The 22,944-nt window shown below is 37.2% G+C and overlaps 1 protein-coding gene across 1 annotated transcript; it reads right to left on the reverse strand.

Annotated features, from left to right (window-relative positions):
• Positions 1-60: 60 nt before the first annotated feature.
• On the reverse strand, positions 61-22,521 carry kcnq2a (potassium voltage-gated channel, KQT-like subfamily, member 2a). The gene is made up of 17 exons (XM_056773250.1): positions 22,189-22,521; positions 18,556-18,646; positions 17,750-17,876; positions 17,187-17,362; positions 16,290-16,418; positions 15,805-15,915; positions 14,516-14,611; positions 14,194-14,288; positions 13,773-13,835; positions 13,579-13,608; positions 13,029-13,082; positions 9,335-9,513; positions 8,168-8,185; positions 6,788-6,887; positions 6,068-6,199; positions 2,279-2,396; positions 61-794 (listed from the first exon to the last, which is right to left on the reverse strand). The coding sequence occupies exons 1-17, from the start codon at positions 22,482-22,484 to the stop codon at positions 81-83; spliced, it is 2,529 nt and encodes an 842-aa protein (XP_056629228.1). The 5' UTR covers positions 22,485-22,521; the 3' UTR covers positions 61-80.
• Between the last annotated feature and the right edge of the window lie 423 nt (positions 22,522-22,944).

Below are 22,944 nucleotides of genomic sequence, written 5' to 3' on the forward strand. Positions count from 1 at the left end.
ATTCATATAGCAAACCTCCAATGGGTTTAAATGGCCGCATACACACCAGAATATTGGTCCCACACATTCAAAACTCCAAATTACTTGAAACTGGGCCATACCCGGTCACCGAAAGGAACCTCCCCTGTAAACGAAAGAGGTGATGGTGCTCCAGGTGTATACAGGTCGGAGTCTGTATCTGACTCCCCCTCAGCCAGGTAAGGCCTAAGACGGGTGCAGAGCGTTCCCCCTCCACCACCCCCAAACATCCCCGGACCCACTGAAGGTACGTAATCCTCTTCTCTGGCCTGAGAAATGCTGAAACCGCTAAACGAGCGCTCTAGTTCCTCATGGTCCACTGAAGGTATAGAGAGGGACGTGTCGCTCTCTGGGGCTGCCTGCTGCCTTGGTCTCCTGGGCCTGCGGGACCGGCTGTTGTCTCCGCTCTCGTGGAACGGTGGAGGTGGGATGCGGTACAGCGAGGGGTCGTCTATCGGGGACACTCCTCGGCTGTTGTTCCAGAGAGGCACGCTGAGAGGATGCTCTTCTTGCTGATGCCATGAGGTAGAGGGTCGACACCGGCTGTCAGTGGGGGTCCCATCAGAGCCAAGTTTAACGGGGGACACGCTCTTATTATTATTCTCCTCCTCATTTTCGTTCGCCACTTTTTCACTCTTATCCTCTGGGCTGTGGTAGGGAGGTGCAGGATAATTTATTTTAAATCCCAGAAGGGCTTCGGTTTCAGAACGTGGGATGCCCATGTGTGTGGTATACACACCGACCAAAAAGTTGAGTTTGAGGTCCATCGCGCCCACCTGAGCACAAGAGAGTACACCATTTTTGAAATGTTTAAATAGTAAATTACAAGAAAACATTGAAATACAGTACACATGCATTAGACAACCCATTCTTATTAATGGTCTCAATTATTGTGAAGTGTGAACCAATATGAAGTGTTGGGGAATCCACATACATTGGCTATATAAGCTGCCAATGCTCTGCAAGTAATTTCAGAGAATGAATTTGAGAACTTTCTAAGCATATTTTATTTTTTACAATACTTATTATAAATAAATCACTTTTGCATTATGATTACATTCAAACATTACAATTTTGCTATAAAAGAAACACATGGAAATATTTTCTTTTATTTAACAAAATAAGGAATGGATAGAAGTACTTAAAACACTTTATAAAAACATTTTGCAATTAAGTGTTAGTTCATTCAGGCCACTTAGTTTAGGGGTCACACTTGGCTCCTGTAACTTTTTTATGATTTATTTGTACAAAATTTAACAAAAATATTTTTTTCTTCAAAATATTTTTTATTTTGCCTTCTGAGAGAATGTTATGGTACTAATTCATATTTATGCTATAATGAATATATATTTTTCTCAGCATTCAAAACAATATCATTTAAAATGATTATTGTCATACAATTTTGTCAGATATTTTTATAAATTAGATTTTTCAAGGCATTATTTCGGGAAAAAATAGATACCAGGCTAAAAATACAATCTTTGAAAAGCAGATATAAAAACATGTGTAATGGTATGGTGTAGCTTCTAGGTTTTCTGAGAGAGAGAGAGAGAGAGAGAGAGAGGTACCCTCTTTTGTATTATTATTTCATTTAACATATTCTCAAAATAGTTTATATCACCAAAATATGGTTCTCAGATTTTTGACCTAAATCTTTTTTGGACCATGAATCACGTCCATTTTTGTGTTTAAATAGCTAATGTGACAAAAGCCTCCAAATGTCACCTCATTCCGAAAAAATGACCGAAGAGTACCAGAGGGTTAAATATATTATTATTAGTAATTTAATAAGTAAACAATTAAAGTTAATTATTAATATTATTGTTATATAATTGTAATATTATAACTGTTATATAACAATAGTTAAGTTATTATTAATTATTAATTATTAACAATAGTTAAGTTATTATTACATTTTAATATAATATTATTAGTATCAAAAATGTATTGTTTTTATTATTATACAGTTCTGATAGAACAATACTACACTAATTATGATTTTGCATTAATAATTAAAATAAACCGTATATTTTGAATATTATACAATGTATTAATATTAACAATGTAGTTTTAATTAATACATTATTTTTTATTAATTTAATCAGTAAACTGTTTCAATTAAAAATAATTTTACAATAATATTATTATACACTTATTATATGATTTTATTTGTTGTTGACATATTTTATTTGCTAAAATACAGGAATCAACTGCAGATCTGTGATGGTTACGAAGTGGTTCAGGCGAAAGAATTCATCACCTGTTTTTCCATCTTGTTTAGACGTCCCATCATGCTCGGGTCTTCAGTCACCTCCGCATCACTTTTGGGCTTGTCCTTCTCTCCTGTCGCAGCTCCTTTTCCCACAATCTGATCCACTCTAGTGATCCAATAGACCATCACTTCGACACATAGTCAATACACCCTCATCCACACTGAGATTCAGTGGTTAATTGTGCATTGTACCTTGTCAAGTTAACAAAAATTAGCTTCATGGAGGAGAACTTGAGCATGCAAGTGAAAAACAGGCTAATGGGAAATAATAGAATGAAAGATAGCTGCAGACCATCTGAGGCATTGACTCGCTGGAGGTGACATTGTGAAATAACGCATCCTGCGTGCAATACTGCAGCCCCGTTCATCAACATGCGTTCATTAGGGATTTGGATGCCAGTGTGTTCAATAGTCTATTGATGGAAGGATGACTCTCTAAAACAAACATGTGCTTCAGCATTAGTGAGATGAATCATCACAGTGATGCAGTGAAAACACATTTGTGTTCCTCTGCTCCGTTGCTGACAGTCGTTTGACCCATAGTAAGCCATTGACTATAATGAATGATGTGGGGAAGGACGTGAAAATTGATAAAAGAATTGTCACCTGGTTCCATGCCTTATGATGCTTTGTGTTTCATAGACTTTATATATTTTTGTAATTCTCTCTTTTTTTAGAAACTGGAACAGCATGCACAATTGCATCAGTCCCCCGTTAAGAAGGCTGAATGGTGTTGTATTATTGTTCAGCAAAAAAAAGTTATTTTATTCTTTATTTCATAAATGAACCGATAAGCTCCATTCAGCAGCAGCAGCAGCAAATGCAAGTAGAGCTACAGTACAATCATCACATGGAATAACCTATGAACAATATAAAACAAGTAGTTTCACTACAAAATGAATATTATGTCATTATTAACCTCCCTCATGTTAGTCCAGACCTATATACTGTTATTAGGATGGTATTTCACTGACTCACAAAGGTCTCAAATCTTTTTTATGAATCGGTTGATTGAGTTTAGTGAACTGAATGAACTGTTTACTGAACCATTCACCAAGCTGACTGACTGCAGGACAACATAAGAGTTATGAATTATTTATATTTTTGTCTGTTCCTCATTCAAAGCTACAACGTATACGTACATAGCTTGAGAAGGCTTAGAATATAGAGCACAAGTCAGATGGACTACTTTTATTGTGTCCAAAACAGCTTGTCACATTAGTTATGAAGCAATGCTTTTAGGTTCTTTGAAAAACAGTGATTCATTTTCTTGATTCGATTATAAAGGCTAAACACCAAAAGCTAAGGACATCTCCTGGTTCTATGTGTGCAATTCAATGTAAAGACGGTCGAAAGCAGCTACAATGGCAAATTTATTCAAACTTTTTTCAATTTAAAGCAAGCATTTTTCATTTAAAGTCCCAGTGAACTATAAAATGGCAATTCTTTTTTTTCCATGAAATATTGCAGCATTTATAGTAAATAGATTATCAGTGTGGGTCATTTTCTTTTTAAAATTCATGTTACCTCATAATCTTCAGTTAAAATCTGAAAATGCACTACCGCCCTGAAATGACTATCCATCTAAAATTACGTAAATAAGACGGCTTGGCCGGAGCATCCGTTAAAGGGGTCATATGGCACGACTACGTGTTTTTCTGTGTCTTTGGTGTGTTTTAAGTTGCCCATGCATGTATTAGACATGTACAATTGCAAAAATGAAAGTGTCGGAAAACAAAAGATGCATTCTATCTTAAAGTGAATAATCACCAAGACCTGCCTGAAACGCCTCGTGTAACCACACCTCCACAAATCTATGTCAGTTCGTGGTATGATTTGACTAAGACCACCCATATGTATACGCAAGTGAGGTGGGTGTACCTGTCATGACAATTGCTTTGGAACCTGAGGTTTCAAATATGGTGAGAAGCGTTACATTTCCGTCACACGCTTGCATTGTTCGACCAATCACTACGCACTGGTTAACTGGCCAATCATAGCACACCTTGCTGTTCGGAGCGATGAGCGTTGTTAAAAATCAGAGAGGCAGGGCAAAGAGGAGATACAAACATGCACGGCATGTGGAAAATACAGCGTTTTCTTTTTACCTTAAATCGTGTGTACACATTGCATTACATCTAAAACAATAGACAATATTTATTTCAGCCGTGTCATACATCAACTGTCAGTCTGCTGTCAGTTTCATTTCAAAGTCAATGCAACAGCTGTTTTACACATTCAATAAATCCAAGTGAAAAACGCAAGCCACGCCCACTATTTTTCTTCTTCTAAATTCCTTTTCACTCGGAAATGTGTCAGAATACGGAAGTAAAAACAATTGCCACTTCCGGTTCTCGGGGACTTCAAAAAAATGTGTCTTTAAATACACAAATGTAAACTTTTGCCAGACATTGACCTTAATGTATAAGAGATGTGTTCAACGCTTTCAAATAGCCCTTGCCAAATACCAACTAAAGTTTTGTTTCTATAAACAATAAAACGTCTTTTTATGCCCTCCCAGTGTGAAACCATCAATACAAATGTTTCAAAACCTTTCATTTAAAAATCACGTGAATTGGCTAGTTTGCACAGCCGGTGCATTGGCTCAAAACAAAATAATTGTAAAGTTTAAAAGCGTTCTTAAGGATTGTGTTGTATGTTGTTCCTCAAGCCATCACTATTGGTCACTTTATATTGTTGGTGTAAATAAAAGCTCTTCATAAATCGAATCAAAAGGAAGTCTAAAGAATGAAGGGTCAAGTAAATAATGACAGAATTTTCATTTTATCATCTAATACACTGGATCATAAAACCGAAGTTCAATGCTGTCCAATATAAAACCCATTCAGCCCGGGAAGGCCATTGGAGAATTGATTACGTACTTCTTGTGACGAGGGGTCGAGGGGGGAGGGGGACCCACAATCAAATCTATCCTGGCAAAGTACACAGAGAGAACATGGATACCAAGCATCATCAAGCAACACATGGAAACCAATCCCTGTACACCAGCAATCACTATCAAAAAGTAAGAATATATTCCATACATGTCTGTTCTCAACAACTTCTATGAACAGTGTTATATGTTTACATGTATGACAGAAATGGTTTTTGCTGCTGGAATATATTGGTATATGTGTGGACGTATATCACAACATATATGATGCTTTTTTTGAGCAAAGGAGTGAATCTAAATTGGAAAGGTTTCAAATGTGACACAGAAAAAAAACAGTGAATGTGATCTCTTATAGAGGAGGATCTGTCTGTTTAACAGAAGACAGGCAGCGTAACAGGTGCATTCAGTCATTTTTCATCTAAAAACAGCACAGACTGAGACAGTTATAGAGACACCTAGCAGTGTGGATGCAGCATCATGCAAAGCATTTTCAGTCAAAGATGTACAATAAAAGGGATTTCTGAAATAAAGTGAGTATTGTACTGAGTATTTGGTCATGGGCTATATGTCATGTGATGCCATCATGCCCGGTCCATGTAAAATAAAACTTTCCAAATCCCTAATAATATACATATTTCTCATAAGCAGCACTAATTTCTGTGTTAAACTTTCAAATGAGTAAAAAATGACTGAGTGCACCCTTTGTCCTATTTCTTCAGTAGTGAAATACAGTGTACTTTTGTGACCACCAGAGGGTGCTGCCCACAATCCAGCTCTAGTGTCTGAATGAAATACACATCCTGTCATTGTAACCAATGAGCAGGCGTGATACTGTTACCAATAGGGTAGAATATTGTGATGTGTTGGACAAACTGAAGTCTTGCCTGGACTGAAGGTTTTTGATTCGTGACAGCATGTCCAGATGACCTGCTGAATACTGTTCAATCACATCCATCACGTCATAGGGCCTTAGGCTCTCCTTAAATCTCCTCTTTGACACCAGGAACCGCATAATACTGGAGAAACAATAATAAGTATTTAAGAAGGGTGTAAAAATGAACATTTTGAAATTGTGACCAAATTGAAGATAGAATTCATCTGATTGGACCAAAAGTAGTGCATGATGAGTCATCAATACCTTCTATTCTATTCCAGATTTCATTTTGTGGAATAAAAGCAACTCCAATTAAATCGTTAACGTTCATTTGTACTGCTCAAAATGATGCTAAATCATTTACATTTAATAGAGACTTTGTAATCTAAACAGATTTTTTTTAAACTAGACATCACACACTTGCAGACTTTTTGAAAGTTTTAGATAGAAACACACTAACTGATCAAATCTGCAGACTGGCACGGACTCTCTGCAACAAGTCCAGACTGAAAATCTGGGCAAAATCCGAGCAAAAGTCCTATAGTGTATTTTAGCCTAATACAACCTTGGCTAGATAGAAGCTGACCCTAAACCCTGATCTATGACAATCCTAAGTATTACTGTTATAGTAGTATTCAGCACGGAGTAACTTCCAACCAGAGATTCTTCCACTTCTCTAAGATATATGTACATTCATGCTTTTGTGGAGATTGAGATTGGTTTCTCTTACCAGATTGCTCTGATGGTGACTTTAAGTCCAGGAGAAAGGTCCGGCACAAACTCGCAGTTGAAATCCCTCTCATCCCCAAGCTCATCTGGAAGACTTGCCTCTGCAACACACAAAACCAACAATTCCTAATGGTTCTGAAGAACCTTTACTAAATAAATTGATCGACTGTGGAAAACATCTGCCACAGCAGACATGCTCGATAAACTGTAAAAAATTCTGTAAATTATTGTAACATCTCTTAAAGTGTTAGTTCTGCCAAAAATGAATGAAGTCACCATCATGTCATTCCAAAACGGTATTACTTAGCTATTCATTCAAACTATAACACAAAGAGTTATATGCTCTGTTTTTATGGTTTCTTTTTTTAGCCTTAGTAGCTTTTTGTTGTATAGATAAAAATATGTTTGTGTGCTCGAACAAGTCAATACAAATTCATACAGGTTTGAAATAACATGAGGGTGAGGACAATTTTGGTAGAATTATTTCTTTAAGGCGCATGAGGTTCAAGTATCATCGACTAATGCACATGTTGCCCAATCGCTTGCAAAAGAGCATCAGATCAAATTTATTTTCAAATGAAACTAATTCATTTCACACTTCATAGGCGCTTAGGGTGGAAATGAGACTTATATTAACGATATTAATCTCAGTATGACTTTGTCAGCATTAAAATGATTTTTTTGGCAGAGGCTTCAGGCATGCTTCAAAGTTCCACGTATACTTGGAGCCGAAACAAGTGTCATACATGCATGAAGCACTTACCAGAACCTTTACCACCACTCCTGCGCACCTAACAAAATCTTTTACAAATTTCAAGCCCCTTCAGACATATTTATTGGTTAGCATGTGTCACCCGTATGGCAGATGAATGAAGATGTGAAAGCTACAAATGCGTTTCCTATTTGAATGACCATTTGAATGACCGGCATGTCAAAAAGCACAAGAAGATTGTTAGAAATTAGTTTCCGAGTCATTTCTCCATGCAGGTTAGTGAATATGTTTGATGGGAATGTTTTATTAACGCTTTCATAAAGCACATTCTGCCATGGAATGGTCGGATATCAATGTCAAGATATCCAGTACGAGACAACCGAGTAATATTTGCTTTGCTCCACCAATGTACATCACTGTTATATGGGTGACACATTAAACTGATGTAACTTCTGTAAAAGCTATCCAAGCATCAAAGAGAAAACTGCTAAATTGAGATGAAACTTTCAGCCAAGCGATCATGACAGAGAGTGTTGATGATGAGCAAATGTGTGACAATACGCTGCATTTGTAAAACATGCACAGTGTTTCTTTAGCAGAGCGGTGTGGTGGGGATTTTTTGGACTAGTGCTAAAGAGATGCAGCCCCAGACAACATAATTTGTCTTACTGATTAAGCCCTCAATCGCTGCCAAAATGTAAAGAGAAAAAGAGAGAAACGTGGGAGGGAGAGAGAGAAAAGAGAGAGATGAGAGACGAATGGTCAAAGATGAAAATGAATTTCACCATGCAATTGTACAACACATGGTCTGCTTATATTTATATTAGCAAAGGACTGAACATTGTAATATACATTATTCTGACTCTTTCTACAGCATGGGGGGGAACAAAATCTCAAGAAAATAAAAAAAACAACTCATGATAGAATATTTAGTTTGACCTTTAGTTTGATTTATTTCTGCGGTTGATAATCGATATTGTCTAGTAAAGCACCTCACACTGATATTTTGTTGAAAAATACTATTGTAAAGTTTACCCTATTCATGGAAAATGCCATAAATGTTACGATACTGGAGGTGAAATCGGTTTCTCGTATTGCGTGTGCTGTAGATACTCTTTAAGAGAATTAACTCAGATGAGATTTGTGATTCACACATCTTATGACATTTGCAAGAGAAGTGATCGCCGCACTGCATTTAATTAAATATAAGCTTCTTCTGCCCTGCCATCTTCTTTTGGGATCATATTTCTGCATCACCGCCTAACCTGGAGAACTCTTCATGGCGAAGTCTTCATCTTTTAACTCAATCAGCACTTTATATTTTAATGTAGAGAGAAATAAGAGAAAAACCGATGAGTATGCGGGATGTTAAAAAACAGAAAGCGGATCCATATAAATATACTTTAAAGTTGGTCACTGCAGAAGAGCAAGAAAAACAAGTGCTGAGATATTCACAAAATATTTTTGCGTATGAAATTTGGGGGATCAAGTTAGGAAAGCCGATAACCCTGAAAAGAAAACCACTGCATCAACAAGTATTAATCTGCAATTTTTCTTAACAGGTTCAAATATGAAGCAGTCAAACTTTGTGACATTGTAGCAGCAACAATAGAACAAAATTATTTAAAACAGCAACACTTTTTCTGTTTAATGTCTTATGAACTAATTCATGGAGTGTCACTACCACCACTTGTCACTTGTTTGCTGCCGGATGCTCACATTGAATATTAAAATTCATTCAACATCAAAAAAGAACTGCAAACAGAACATAATATATTTCAGCCTGTTTAACAGTGGAAATAAAGTGTGTCCTTGCACAAATCAACATTCGCTCACCCTCAGAGTTTTGCCGGGTAGACTGTTTTTGTCGGTTCCGGTCTGTGAAGCTCCAGCTCTTGGTCACTTTGCTTGGACTCTCTTTGACTCCGTCCTCTTTCTTGAGGGTCTTTGTGTCTTTGCCCCCGGGGGTTTTAGAGGGGCTTGGGCAGCCTTTCTCTTTTAAACTGGTTTTACGACTACAGCGGACGTAAAGCACAGAAAACAAACAAAAAAGCAAAGGAAACAAACAAATCACCCACACATAGAAGAATGGAGTTTTTACCAGATTGGGACCACTGGTAGAAATAGGTCCCAATAACATCATTTGGAGCATTACATCTTTCAAATTTGGAAAAAAAAGGGATCATGAAAAATGGATCTGTAGATTACACGTTTAGCTTGAATAAGAAACCTTGGATAAATGCATCTGCCAAATGTTAATAAATGTATGTTGAACTTTTTTTGTTCACAGAGAAATATGCTAAACAAAAGCTGTATTACACTACACAATTATTTTTAAACAGATTTTGAAGTAAAGTGTATCCATTAAAATCATGTGCCTCATGCACACATAAAACATCGTATGCATAACACACATCACATACAACTAGATTCCCCAGGGAAGAAGATTGTCTGGATTAGTTCTTTGTCTACGTCTTTGTGTTTAACCTCCCTTGAGCGATTTGGAAAAAAACTCAATCTTACTGATCTACCTTGACAAAACACGTTGCCGAGTGCCAAGTGCAGATCAACAATTATTTTAACCTACAGACTTTTTAATTTACGACATAAACTGGATCATTCATAGTTTTTATATCATTCTGTAATGCCAGATTCTCTGTCAGTTGTTGTTTTACTGTATGACCACTTTTCTGTTGCAAATTAAGCTTTTACTGAAATGTTTGCTTTGTCCAAAGAAAAACAGCTCAACATTATGGATGTGAGATGGGCAGTATCCTTGATGATTTCTTTATGATTTAATATACACTCTAAAAATGGCTGGGTTATTTTTTAACCCATACCGCTGGGTTGAGTCCGTTGGGTTGTTTTGTTGGGTTATTTTTCCACATGTTAAACACTTTTTGGGTAGTTTTAGTTTTCAAGGTGTTGGGTTAAACCTGCTGGGTTAATGTGCTGGGTTGTTTCTGCTCACCGCTGGGTTATTTGAAGAGTCTCGAGCGCTTACCGCCCTGAAGATGTTGAGTGTACTTCGCAACTTTCATTTTTATGTAGAAAAAAGGGGCAAAGTCACTGGCTGGAGCAATTTAAAGCTACGTTTTTTTACGTTATAATTGAATATTTATTGAAATAAGCATAATTTTTAATGTTTTGCAAGGCCACGGTGTCTTAACTAACATTAGTGATGTAATTTAGACGACCAGCAACTGTTACCTCAGATCACCATTACATAAATTGACATCCCATAGTCCTGTGAAGATGCGCGAAAATGCGAATTAATAAAATTTTAGTGTACCCCATCACATGTAAACTAAGTTATGAACTTTATTGAGAATTTAACAAAATTTGAGTCGAACTGGTGAGTGCCCCGCGAGCGCGGGCAAGCATTTACGGTTCAGGAACGCCTCTCTCGGTGTTCACTCTGGATATTAAGCGTCCAGTCAATTATGTTGCTCCTCTGTTTTAAACCAAACATTTCAAGGTTTGTGCACATATTAAAGAAAGACGAGCGTGGTAGTCTGAATTTTATGATTTGATTTGCTGCACGTGTGGTTTCTTAGTGTATTAAGTGTAATTCATAATGTATTATACATAATTTATATGTCTTTAGTTAGTTTTATTAATTGACATTTGTTGCTACATATTGTGGAGTATGTTTACTAGTCATTTATAATGTTATTTATAATGCTTGTTAATGTTTGATATTAAACATTTAAACTGTTTCCTTTTAATTATGCAAATCTAAAAATATTGCTGTTACTGGGTGTAAAAGTTGACATTTTTAGTAACAATTATTTTTACAGTCAAATAAAAATATTTTTTTTAAAAACAGATGTCAATTGTCTTGATTGACAATGAAGTACAGAATAAATTAAGAATAACCCAGCAAGAATAACCCAGAATTAAACACATGAATAGTTAAAATGACTACATTTTGGGTTTTTTCAATAACCCAGCATGCTGGGTTATCATGTGTAACCCAGTGTGCTGGGTTAGTTTAACCTTGCGTGTGTTCTGTCCAATATTTACCCAGCGCTGGGTTGCCAATTGGGTTGTTTTTAACCCAGCCATTTATAGTGTGTAATTTACTAAACTAGTAGGTGAAAAGTGTTGAATTGAATAAATATCTTCTGAGGACCATTTTCAAGGAGTGGTGTTAAAGGAACAGTTCACCAAAAAAATGAAAATTCTGTCATCATTTACTCACCCTTTAGTTGTTCCAAACCAAATTAATATTTTCGGCTGAAAACCACGAAAGATATTTAGAAAAATATGTTCTGGCGCACCATTGACTACAACACTAGGAAAAATATTGTTTATTTCTTTTATATATTGAGAAATTTAGGAAAGCAGACAACTTTGACTAGCGCTAAAGGTATTCAATGGTGCCCCGTTCAATGCTGACATTCCTCCAAATATCTTTCTTTTTGTTCAACTGAATAAAGAAATGTATAAAGATTTGGAACACCTAGAGAGAGAGTAATTCATGACAGAATTTTCATTTTTTGAGTGGAGTATCTCCTTTAACTCTAAAGAATCACATCTCGATTGCCAATACCTCAGAAGTCCCATCCTTAGTCACAAGTAAAATCATATAATATAATCCAGCCCTAACTAGTTTAAACTATTACTTAAGTTACTCAATCTTTTTTTTCTTTATGCCACTTATTTAACAGCAATATCCCTCAAATACCTGTAATTCAATCACAGCCGTGCTGATATACAGTTTAGCAGCATTCTTGCCCTTATGCTCTTGTTAAAACATTTGGTTGTGTCTGTATGGTTCGTTTGTTTGTTTGTTTATTTGTTTGGTCAGTTTTTAGTATTTATAGCAGTTTATGAATGAATATATGAAATTAAAATACGTACTTATATACTAATAACTTCACATTTTGTTACATAATTTATAAACATCAAGAAAATTCATGTGAAGATGAGATTGAACCAACACAAATGTACAGTAATAAACTAACAACACTGCACATTAAAGCAAAATATTTAGCCAACACTGCAGTCTCCTATGAACAAAGAGTAAGATTTTCATGGGTAAAGATATGGATAATGGTGCTTCTCACCCATTAAATGCAATCCAATGTCAGGATGCAACAGCAGACCCACATGCTGCCAGAGCAGATGCTCTTAAACAACAAAGCAATGAAACACATGCACATGTTTGGGCATGCTACACACAACTGTTAGAAATATATATAATATACAGTATATAAAAACAAATATCAGCCAAATTAAAAAATGATAAAGTTAGGCAGCTTGCAGAGAGGGATGGTTTTGGACTGACATAAAAAAACTAAAGATAGGTCTTCTTCTCTGGATGTTAATCCTTATTATAAAGGAGACCATTTCTCAGCACACCTGAAATACTTCAACATGTTTTCAATAAATGTTAAAAGGTGGTAAACATTAAAGGTACAGTAGACATTAAGAAATAGGGCAAAATCAAAATTGGGAAAGAAAAATCCAAAATGCTGGAGAGAGATCTGGGCGTGCAGACGTTAGTATCTGTGTGCAACGGTACCTATGGCTTCTCGGGCAGCACCCACAGAGGGTGTCTTTGTGTGATACGTCACTACTGCAAATGTGGTTGGAGTGGGTCATGAGAGAGAAAACATTGTACAAGCAGTAGTCAAAAATGGTTTAGTCTGTGTCCAAAAAGGACAAAGTGTGGGCCTCAAAGATATTCCCCCCAAAACCCAGACTGTCTCAACCAAAGTTGAGCATGATGTATTTCACATTGAATGAAATGAAGAATACGTTTGTTTGATCAGACAGGTTGTGTCTAAAATTTTCATTATTTCTCATTAACATATCAAAAATGAGTGTTCCAGTATGACAGTTTTCTACTTCACCCTGTAAACACCATTTGAAGGTGCTGTGATATACAAGTACAGTACAAACAGATTGTCTTTGCATGACATCTTTGCTGTCAAATGACTTCAAACGGAGCAGTATGGGTTTTTTCTCATTTGAAGTACATTGATTCCCATGAAAGAGTGTTTTCAATGTGCTTTTGATTAAGGGGTTTTGGGAGTAGTTAAGTGTCTATGGAAAAATCATTGACAACCAACCTTGGAGTAAAATCCACTTGCGAGTCTTTCCTTTAAAAAGAGAACAAACACAGCTACTCAGAGCCTGTTTGATATAATTGCTAAGATATGACTTTATACAGGCAATGCTATGAATCCATTACACATACGTTACATTATTGCCTATATTGTTTCAATGTTAAATTGTTTGAAATCCATATAGCATAAAGGCAAACCTGAATGTAGTTCTTCCCTTCAGACTCCTTAAAATGTCCAATTGATTGACAGGAGGTATGAGTCTAGATAAGAGAGAACATAACACAACTTTTTCATGGTTAGCTAATATAAAAATACTGTAGTGCATCACTACAACATACTGTATACTGTTTCTACAGATATGTACTGTAGTGTTTTGGATGATTGATTTAATTCAGCTCTTAAAAGTGAAGCTGGGAGGAGTACATGCAGTATTTGAGCTAATGTGCCCTTCCCAGCCTTAGCTGTGTGTGTGCTTTTCTAAAGTGTAATGTTCCAAAAGTTGACAAAGCATGCACATCTTATACTTAGTTTCACTTTAGAAATAGATTGTGCATTTTTAGTAAACTACTACTCTAATTATTCTATATAATATGACATAATATTACACGTCTACTGTACCTGTACATTGGGACAGACACATTCTGCTCGTAAAAATCCCATGTGGCCACCAGGTCTGTGCGTGAGAGATTTGTGGCATAAAATCTCCATGCAGCCTGTCAAGGGAATAAAATGGAATAAAAACATTTAAATTCACATATCCATAATAAATAACTGTACACAGTATGCATAAGCATGCCAAGCCATCATTTAGCTTTTCACAAAACATTACATTTGAAGATTAAATGTTACATTTCCGATTTAAGAAAGGTCATTTATAGACCTAAAACAGGCCTAAAAATCATTCAGGGCTGCTTGAGTGTCTTCTGGTTCTGAGTCTGACCTGAATAAGACCTGCAGCAGGGTTACGGCGCTTCTCGAAATGCTTCTGTCTGTGCTGCTCTTGAACCTTAAGAGCAAATCCCGATCCAAGGATACCCTGAAACACAGATTGGAAAACAGAGATAGCAGTCCTCTGTGTAGTGCTTTAAATGTTCAGTGCAGGGCTAGTCCACTGGCGGGCCAATCTTTAAATGTCCCGCCTTAACATTTCAAATAAGTGGAGAGACTTTAAGAAATGCACGTCCTGAGACGTCAATTCTTTGAAAGGCCCAAATGATGCTACATTCAATACAAAAGTAATTCCTGCGGCTCAAAACGGTTGACGTCTTATAATGCGATTTGATTAGTCTGTCCAAGACACTTAATGTTATTTACAACGTCATAACCGGCAATCCACACCCACAGCCAAAACGCGTCTTGTGCCCTTGAAAGTAACTGTAGAAAGGGAAATACACCACATGAACGGTTGCCTCAGATAAGGGTTCAAATGTGTTTTTTATTACTGTGTCATTAGGTATGATTTAAACAGCTATATTTACGAAAACAGCTGTTCATCTCCCTCTAAAACTTGAACTTCAAATGATCTGCCCTTCTAAGTGCGTGGGGCACATTCAATTTGAATTGACCCGAAGATCTGATTATAGCTATATCTATGATAAAAGCGTTCAGTTTCTTACACAGACCAATTGATTGGCATTGAATCGGCAGTTTAACATCAGGGTATATAAAGACCTTACATTATGAAGAGTTACGTTTTTATTACCTTAGAATGAGCTAGTTCTATCTACATACAACACAGGTCCCCTTACATGGAATTCACCATGACGACAATAGTCGACAACACATGGAAATGGTGGTCTAGTGGGTTAAATCACTGAACTGGTAAATCAAAAGGTTGCTGGTTCGATCCCAGCAGCCACCACCTGTGTGTCCTTGAGCAAGACACTTTACTCCATGTTGCTCCAGGGGGATTGTCCCTGTAATAAGTGCACTGTAAGTCGCTTTGGATAAAAGCGTCTGCCAAATGACTAAATGTAAATGTAAATAGTCCTTCGAAAGGCAGGGGGAGTAGTGAAGGGAGCCATTGGTTGCAATTCGTAACCTTACCACTAGATGCCGCTAAAATGTCGACATTGCTCTTTTAAATGATATCATTATTTCATTTTGTTTGAAGGCAGCTTTACAATAACAACAGTGGCAAGGAAATTTCTTCTCTCAACCACTAGCAGTCAAGTAATGAATTTCAAGAACTTTTGCTCAAGTCAAATGTGTTGTTAAAGAGAAACTCACCGCGGGAAGAGCAAAAAAAGCTACTCCGATCAAACTAAAGGTGGCAGCGATCAAGCGTCCATTCCATGTGACAGGATACTTGTCTCCATAGCCAATTGTTGTCAGAGTGATCTAGAGAACAGAAATACTATTAGGTTGTGATTATGGGTTGCTTTTATCCTCTCATTCCTAACTCTGGAACTTTTACCATTTTGTATTATTCTGTAACAGTCAAAAGTCCCAACTTGACTACAAATATAACACAAATTGCTGAACCCATGGTTAAGGGTATTAGATGGTAAACCAAAGATTGTAACCAAAGTATATTTAGGCTTGTTAGACTTTATTAGATTATACAGTAAATAAAGCTGGCAGTTGTTTTACGGCACTGGTCCATTTTGCGAAATAGATCTCTGAACTCTGTTTGAACAGCATCCCATGTCAGTTTGCTGTCTCTCATTTCATCTGATTGCATTCTGGGGTTTGGGTGAGGCTGTAGCACCTACCAGCCCCCACCAGAGGGCGTCTGCATACGTCTCAAACATCGATGCATTGTCATCTTTCTCCACCGAGTACACCAAGAAAGATGCCAGGATGAGACACAGGAACCCAATATACCATGCTGTGATGAGTTCCTGTAATTCAGGAAAATGAGGAAAATGTGTCATTCATAATGAGAACTGTTGATATCACAGCACATTTATATTACTAATGTGCTTGGATTCTTGATTTAAATGTGTATAATAAATCAGAGATTACATCAACATCAATGTTTAGTCCGTGTTTGATTTAAGGTAACGTATATGCTTGTGTATAAACCTTATCCTCTTTTTGGACAATGGAACAAGAACATCGCTGCCTCATTTTAATCACATATGCATTTTTTACTATTACTCATAATATTTTGACTGTGCTGTCATGTTACACAAACACAGTTCTATTTCAAAAAAGAAGTATTCCTTCAATACGGCTCAGCCCAACTTCTTGCCTCAACACGAAAAGCAACAACACAAAGGAAGTTTGCATTCATTTAAATATTTCAGGAGTGTTAAAGGACGCTGGATAGTCTTCAATGAAGACTCATGAAAGCAGAAGGCTAAATGGTGCGATACAGTTTCGCCATTAATAGAAACTGAATTGCTTCCTACGAACCTGCATGCATTCAGTGGAAAATGCACTCAGTAACCTACTTAACATTAACTTTTGCTATCTCTGCAGCCCATCAAGCCACCCGATCGGCTCGCACATACATTAACCTTCATACACATATGCATCATGCATTAAAACAAAGTTCTTTAATACGTTTTGATTGGCTGTGATTGTGTGACTTCCATTTTCATGATTAGCATAGACAGTGACATTTTTTAAGGCTGGAAACTTATGGCGGAAAGAAAGCAGGTCACCTTGCTGTGAGCATAGACCACAGATCCCAGCAGCTTCCATGTGCCGGCACGACGGTCCATCCGCAACATCCGAAGGATCTGAAGAAACCTCAAACTCCGAATCGCTGAGGTAGCAAAAACGTTCCCCTGAGAGCCAGCGGCCAGCACAGACACAGAGGCAAACAGGACCATGATGTCTGCAGAAGAATACAGAAGATAAAATCAAAACCCAAGATGACAAATGTGCTTCGCAACATTAGGCATAACATGCTTCTATTCTCACATCATCTTTCATATAATGTCATTTAGGAGAAGGACAGTGTTTGGGTTTTATATTTCAGAACAACACAGAAATCATAGATTTTCCAAGTGCTCTTTCTTCGTAATGGAAGGAATATCCATGTGTCGCTTTTCGTGATTGAGATCAATATTGATTTATTTAATGTTTTATTACTAATGAAGTTCACAGCACTTTCTGCGGTAGCCCCCCAACATAGTGTTGTAATTCAATGGGGTCCACACCTTTATTGAAGTTTACAAATGCATTCAAGAGGACATGAGAACATGAAAGATGGTTTTCTAACCGATGATACTGAAGGGTTTGCGAGCAAATCTCAGTCTTCCTCTCCATCCTCTGTAACGACAGCAGCATCCTGCGGCCCAGATCCGAACTATATACTCCACACCAAACACCACAATTGTCACAAGTTCCTGGAAAAACAGAAAAACACCCTGCCTATTTTTAAATGTGGGGACCAAAAGACTGACACATTTGTCACAAAGCTTCTGCTTTGCATAACAATTCTATATTGAGGTCATATTTTAAAAAAGCTGCATACTGTAGAAAATATTCAAAATATCCATGTTATGCTGCATGAAATGAACATTTAAAAGAGCCAATTGTGCTACAATGGAAGCAATGATGTCAAAAGAGTTCAACTTGATTAGTGATCTTGAATTAGTAGAGTATTTAAATTTTGTTTTATTTATTTATAAAAATGCTAAGTGACTAAATTTCATTTCATAAGTTATTCATAACCGTCCTATGTTTTAAATGGATCTAAATTTAAAAATGTTTTGAAGAAAACATGAAGGTTTTTGAATATTGTGTTACACTTTTTAATCCCAGTGTACCGTTTATGAATAAACCCACCTGTGCAATTTCTAGTTTTTTTCTATGAAAAGAGGACCATGTGTGTCCTTGCTGTCTGATGTTACAAACACTGATCCAAACAGATCTATAAAGTGTCATGTTCACCGCACTCGACATTTCCTGCCCATCACAATTTAATAGAATGTGGCACAAGATCTACTGTGATCTCAAGTGTGCAATGTGCACATACAGTAAGTCAGTCTTGTGGATCGTGTTCAATGAGGTATAGATACGAACCAGGATGTACAAGGCACTCTCAGAACTCTTCTTGAATTCTTTAATCGTTGCAAACACTGACAAAACGAGGCAGGAAAACACCAACAGGAACCTGAAAGGAAAGCCAATGGCAAATCAATTATTTGTAATACAGCAAAGAAGAATGTTGATTTTTTAGGACGACTGCTGGCAGGTTCGTACACAAAAGTCTCTGAAATAAGCGTAAAAAAGGTTTCAAGTCTGAGAACCACACGCTGAAGTTATTTATTTACATTAATTTGTTTAGGACAGGTTGGTCAATGCAATTTCATGGACATCGAGTTAATTGGAATGGGACTTTCTTGGGACTTTGTTTCAGTTTATGGGAAATAAACAGAAGCAAGAATCCCCTGAGACTCTGACACTCTAATTTAATGCAGTAATTTAATCCCTGGAGAGAGCAAGAGAGAGAAAGAGAGATAGAGAGCGAGTAAGAGAGATAGAGAGACAGAGAGCGAGAGAGAGAGAGAGCGAGAGAGAGAGAGAGAGAGAGAGAGAGAGAGAGAGAGAGAGAGATGCAATAAACCTCACCGTCTTGTGTTTGTTGAATTTCATTTTTTAACAAATTCTAAAATACATGTAAAACATTAGTATTTTGTTTAAAAATGAACACGAGTTTGTTTTCTTTGCAGTATTCAAGATTAGGAAAGAGAAAATAAACAGAACCAAAAACCACCATAGAACTTTTATTACCACATAGTTTATCATTACACACTACTCTATGCAATTGTCTTGATTGTAAGAAAACATGTGCACACATCTACTGATACAACTATTATTTATTATAATAATTAAAAAAACGTATTAGGACCAAAACACATTCTCATTTAGACAGTCACTTGGACTAATGAAACTCCACAGCATGCTATAATGCTGCATGCTACTATGTTTCATTACATCAGAAATAAATCATCATAAACTTCAAATGAGTTCTGACCACCTTCCCCTTACATTGTTTCAAAAAACCTAAATCATCGCGAAGCTGTTGTATTTCATTTGTGCCCCTGTTATTAATATTAAATATCATAAAGGTTAATCATTTGTGTAATACTCATGTTTATGATACTCAATAATCCAAAAGGAGGAGATCAGACTGGCCTAAAGGGAATGAGGCCCAGGCTGAACAAATGAAAGTTTCAATTATAAAGGTAGAAAATAGGATTGGCAAGTCAATGGTGAGTAAACCCATTCAAATGAGACTCCTCACGGGAAATCTAAAATAAGCAATTGCAATAGTCCCTCAGAAACAGTGACATCAGACATGGCCGAGTAATTCCTGAAATGGTGACAACTCTTACAGGAACTAACTTAATGTGTTGCATTATGAGAGATTAAAAGGCCACCATTGAAATCTCACAAAGAGTATTTTGGTGCTTTAAGGGCTGCAGAACCTGCACTAAAATTTCTCTGACAATAATAGAGCTCAATTGGAGAGAAATGCACAACATTTCATTAGCATCTAAAGGCAAGTCCCTAGCCATATGGTACTTCATGTAAAGCTGATCACATACTGCATATGCAAATGAATCAAGTTTGCAAAAAGCACATAATATGCAAACTTGAATAGTACCAATACATTTACAATTGAATGAGATTTTGAGTTTAACGCACTAGGTGATACTCACTGAACTCATCAAATGTAGATATTCACACAAAACCAAACCAAAGTACTTGGCAGGTCAGTGTCAACCCTGGCAATGGCCACAGATTAATTTGGAAATTGTAAGGCTGTGGAGGCTGTACAGGTCTGTCAAGATGGGAGGCAACAAGACACTTTCTTTGACTCAGCAGTAAATAAGGATTAATCGATTTAACGGATTCACTCCATTAGTATAATTCCCACAAACTTAGAGACTCTAAAATGAACAAATAACACCCAACGATTTGCTTTAAGGCGCCATTGAGGGGTGCAGAAGGTAAAACATATTCTGATTCATACTTCACAGTAGCTTCCAAGTTCCAATGACTGTCAGGTGTTCAGTACTTGTGGATGCTTTCGTCTCTATAGCATGGATAATGTCCACACACAAATGCACACATGCACCACAAAACATTGTTTTTTAGAACCACACATCGAAGCCTCGTCTGTTCACAACTGCTAAATATTGCCCCTCTTACACTTTTTCTTGAAGGCTGAGAAAGGATTAGCTGAATCTGTACAGCACACAAAGTGCTTTCACTGCATTTAATGCTCGTGAATGAGAAAAAAAACACTTAAGAGCAAGAGGCCAAAGTCAGCACGCTGCACTCCACTGAAGGTGTGTGTGTGAGTTGCATACACTTGATATAGTAAAATAAGTGTGCTGTGGTATAAATCATTTATATTCAGAACACACGCTCCTATCTAGGGATGAACTGAAAGTCAAGCATGGGAGTTACATATAATGCAGAGCCGATCGGACATTTACAAGCTCCCAGTATGAGTTCAATCAAATTAAACGGCTCATATTCCAGCAGCTGTGATGTGTGGTTATGATGCACCAACATGACAGATGGTTTCAGAGCTTTAATAGGAGATGAACTGATGCTGAAAACATTTGAGGTAATGGGGCGCACTAGAAGCACTGTTAGGGAAATTTCTCAAGATTTCTTTCTCAGAAGAACTGAAGCTGTGCTTCGGGATGCCTTGGCACTGTGTGGCCAGATGTCATCTCTCACTAAATCATCCACCTTTGTGACACAGCACGCCAGGATTTTGAAAGAAAAGAAGTTCATAACGAAACAGCACTCAAGATGAATTCACAGTATATATATATATTTTAAATTCGCGTAAATGTAGGCTAGAACAGTGGTGAGTTAAACAGCTAACCTGCATACAACACAGCACGTTTCAAAAAGATTTTCCATGGAAACACCTCACGATACTCAAAAAATATAATTAGACTTGTTTAGGAATGTTTTGCTCGAATGTCACTTATTTTCCACAGACAAGCAAACTAATTTGTTTGTCGTGTTCGCAGGCGCTTTAGAGAAAACTGTGACGTCATACAGGAGCTGACCGGTGCTGAAATGAAACGGGACACCACTAAGAGCTTCTCTCTCACACTACATACTACAGCATACATGATCAATAACCTGTCAATCCTTCTCTACCTCTCAGGTTGTCCCTTTTCTACAAGTTAATACATTTTGAGTACAAACATAAAACATTTTGGGTGTTCTGCAGTTCCTTAGGAAGAATGAACCATTATTTTATTATTATACCATCGCTTTGGCATATTTTTAATACCATAAATTCACTACAAATAATAAAACTATGGTTGTTGTGGTGAGACCATAGTAAATCTGGTTACTGGGTTCACTACAAATATAACTATAGTTAAACCTTGTTCATTTACGTAAGAGATATAAGATACACAAAGAGTGAATTATCGTCGCAAATATACGTTTCCATGACAATACATTAGAATCAGGAAGCAAAACTTTTATAATGATAAATGTTTTGTGCATTGCTCGAGTCGTGGTGCTCTGCGACAAAAGCTGCAGGCAGGCCGACGGAACCCCAAACTTTCAGCATTCTGGGCGTAGCAGCAAGGCAGCATCTGTATCTCTTAAGGCGGTCACATCCTACCTGATAATACACGCAGAAATGCGAATCACGGAGCAAATACTCACACGTAAGCGTGGTAAATGAATGCCCAGCCGCGGGGTCTTTCGAGGGCATTGTAAAGGAAATTTTGCAGTCTCCGATAGCGCGCGTTTCGTTTGTGAGCTAGGCTTCCCCTGGAGATGTTGGACCTCTGTCTGCACAGGATGCTGCCCCGTTTTGTGCTCTCGGAACCGGCGATGAGAAGTGCCCCGTCTCGGCTCGTCTCCGCAGCGCCGGGGTCCAGTCCGACAAAGCCCACTTTCAGTTTCTTCTCCCCTGCCGGGGGGTGATAAACTTCACCGTTGGCTGGTTTCTTCACCATCCTTACAGTTTAAGAGATCCAAACGAGTGTACAAAGTGGGCAGACATTGCCGAACCGGGGTGTGTACTGTATAGTGCGGCGGTTTCCTATGGACACTGCAAGGGGTAGTGCCTTATCTTCAGGTCTTCCGGCAATCTTTCAACAGCTGTTTCAACTATCAGATAGTGTTTTGCAGTATTACATTATTAATAGCTATTTACATCACTCTTACAAAAAACACACAAGGAACTTTGGTCTCCTCCAAACAGCACAATAAAAAGGGGGTTTATTTATTTCACGTAGGGAGTCATTGTCGATTCTTGACAAGTAAAAAAACAAAAAAACTTTAAATGGGACGTTTTCGAGAAAGGGTTGATTTATTTTCCCTCATTAAAGTTAATTTGGAAATTATCTTTCTTTGCAAAAACAAAAATAGATTTGCTTAAACAGTTCATTATAGATATTGTATTCTTCATCCAGT

The sequence above is a fragment of the Triplophysa dalaica genome, chromosome 18, assembly GCF_015846415.1.
Source record: "Triplophysa dalaica isolate WHDGS20190420 chromosome 18, ASM1584641v1, whole genome shotgun sequence".
Lineage (NCBI taxonomy): Eukaryota > Metazoa > Chordata > Actinopteri > Cypriniformes > Nemacheilidae > Triplophysa > Triplophysa dalaica.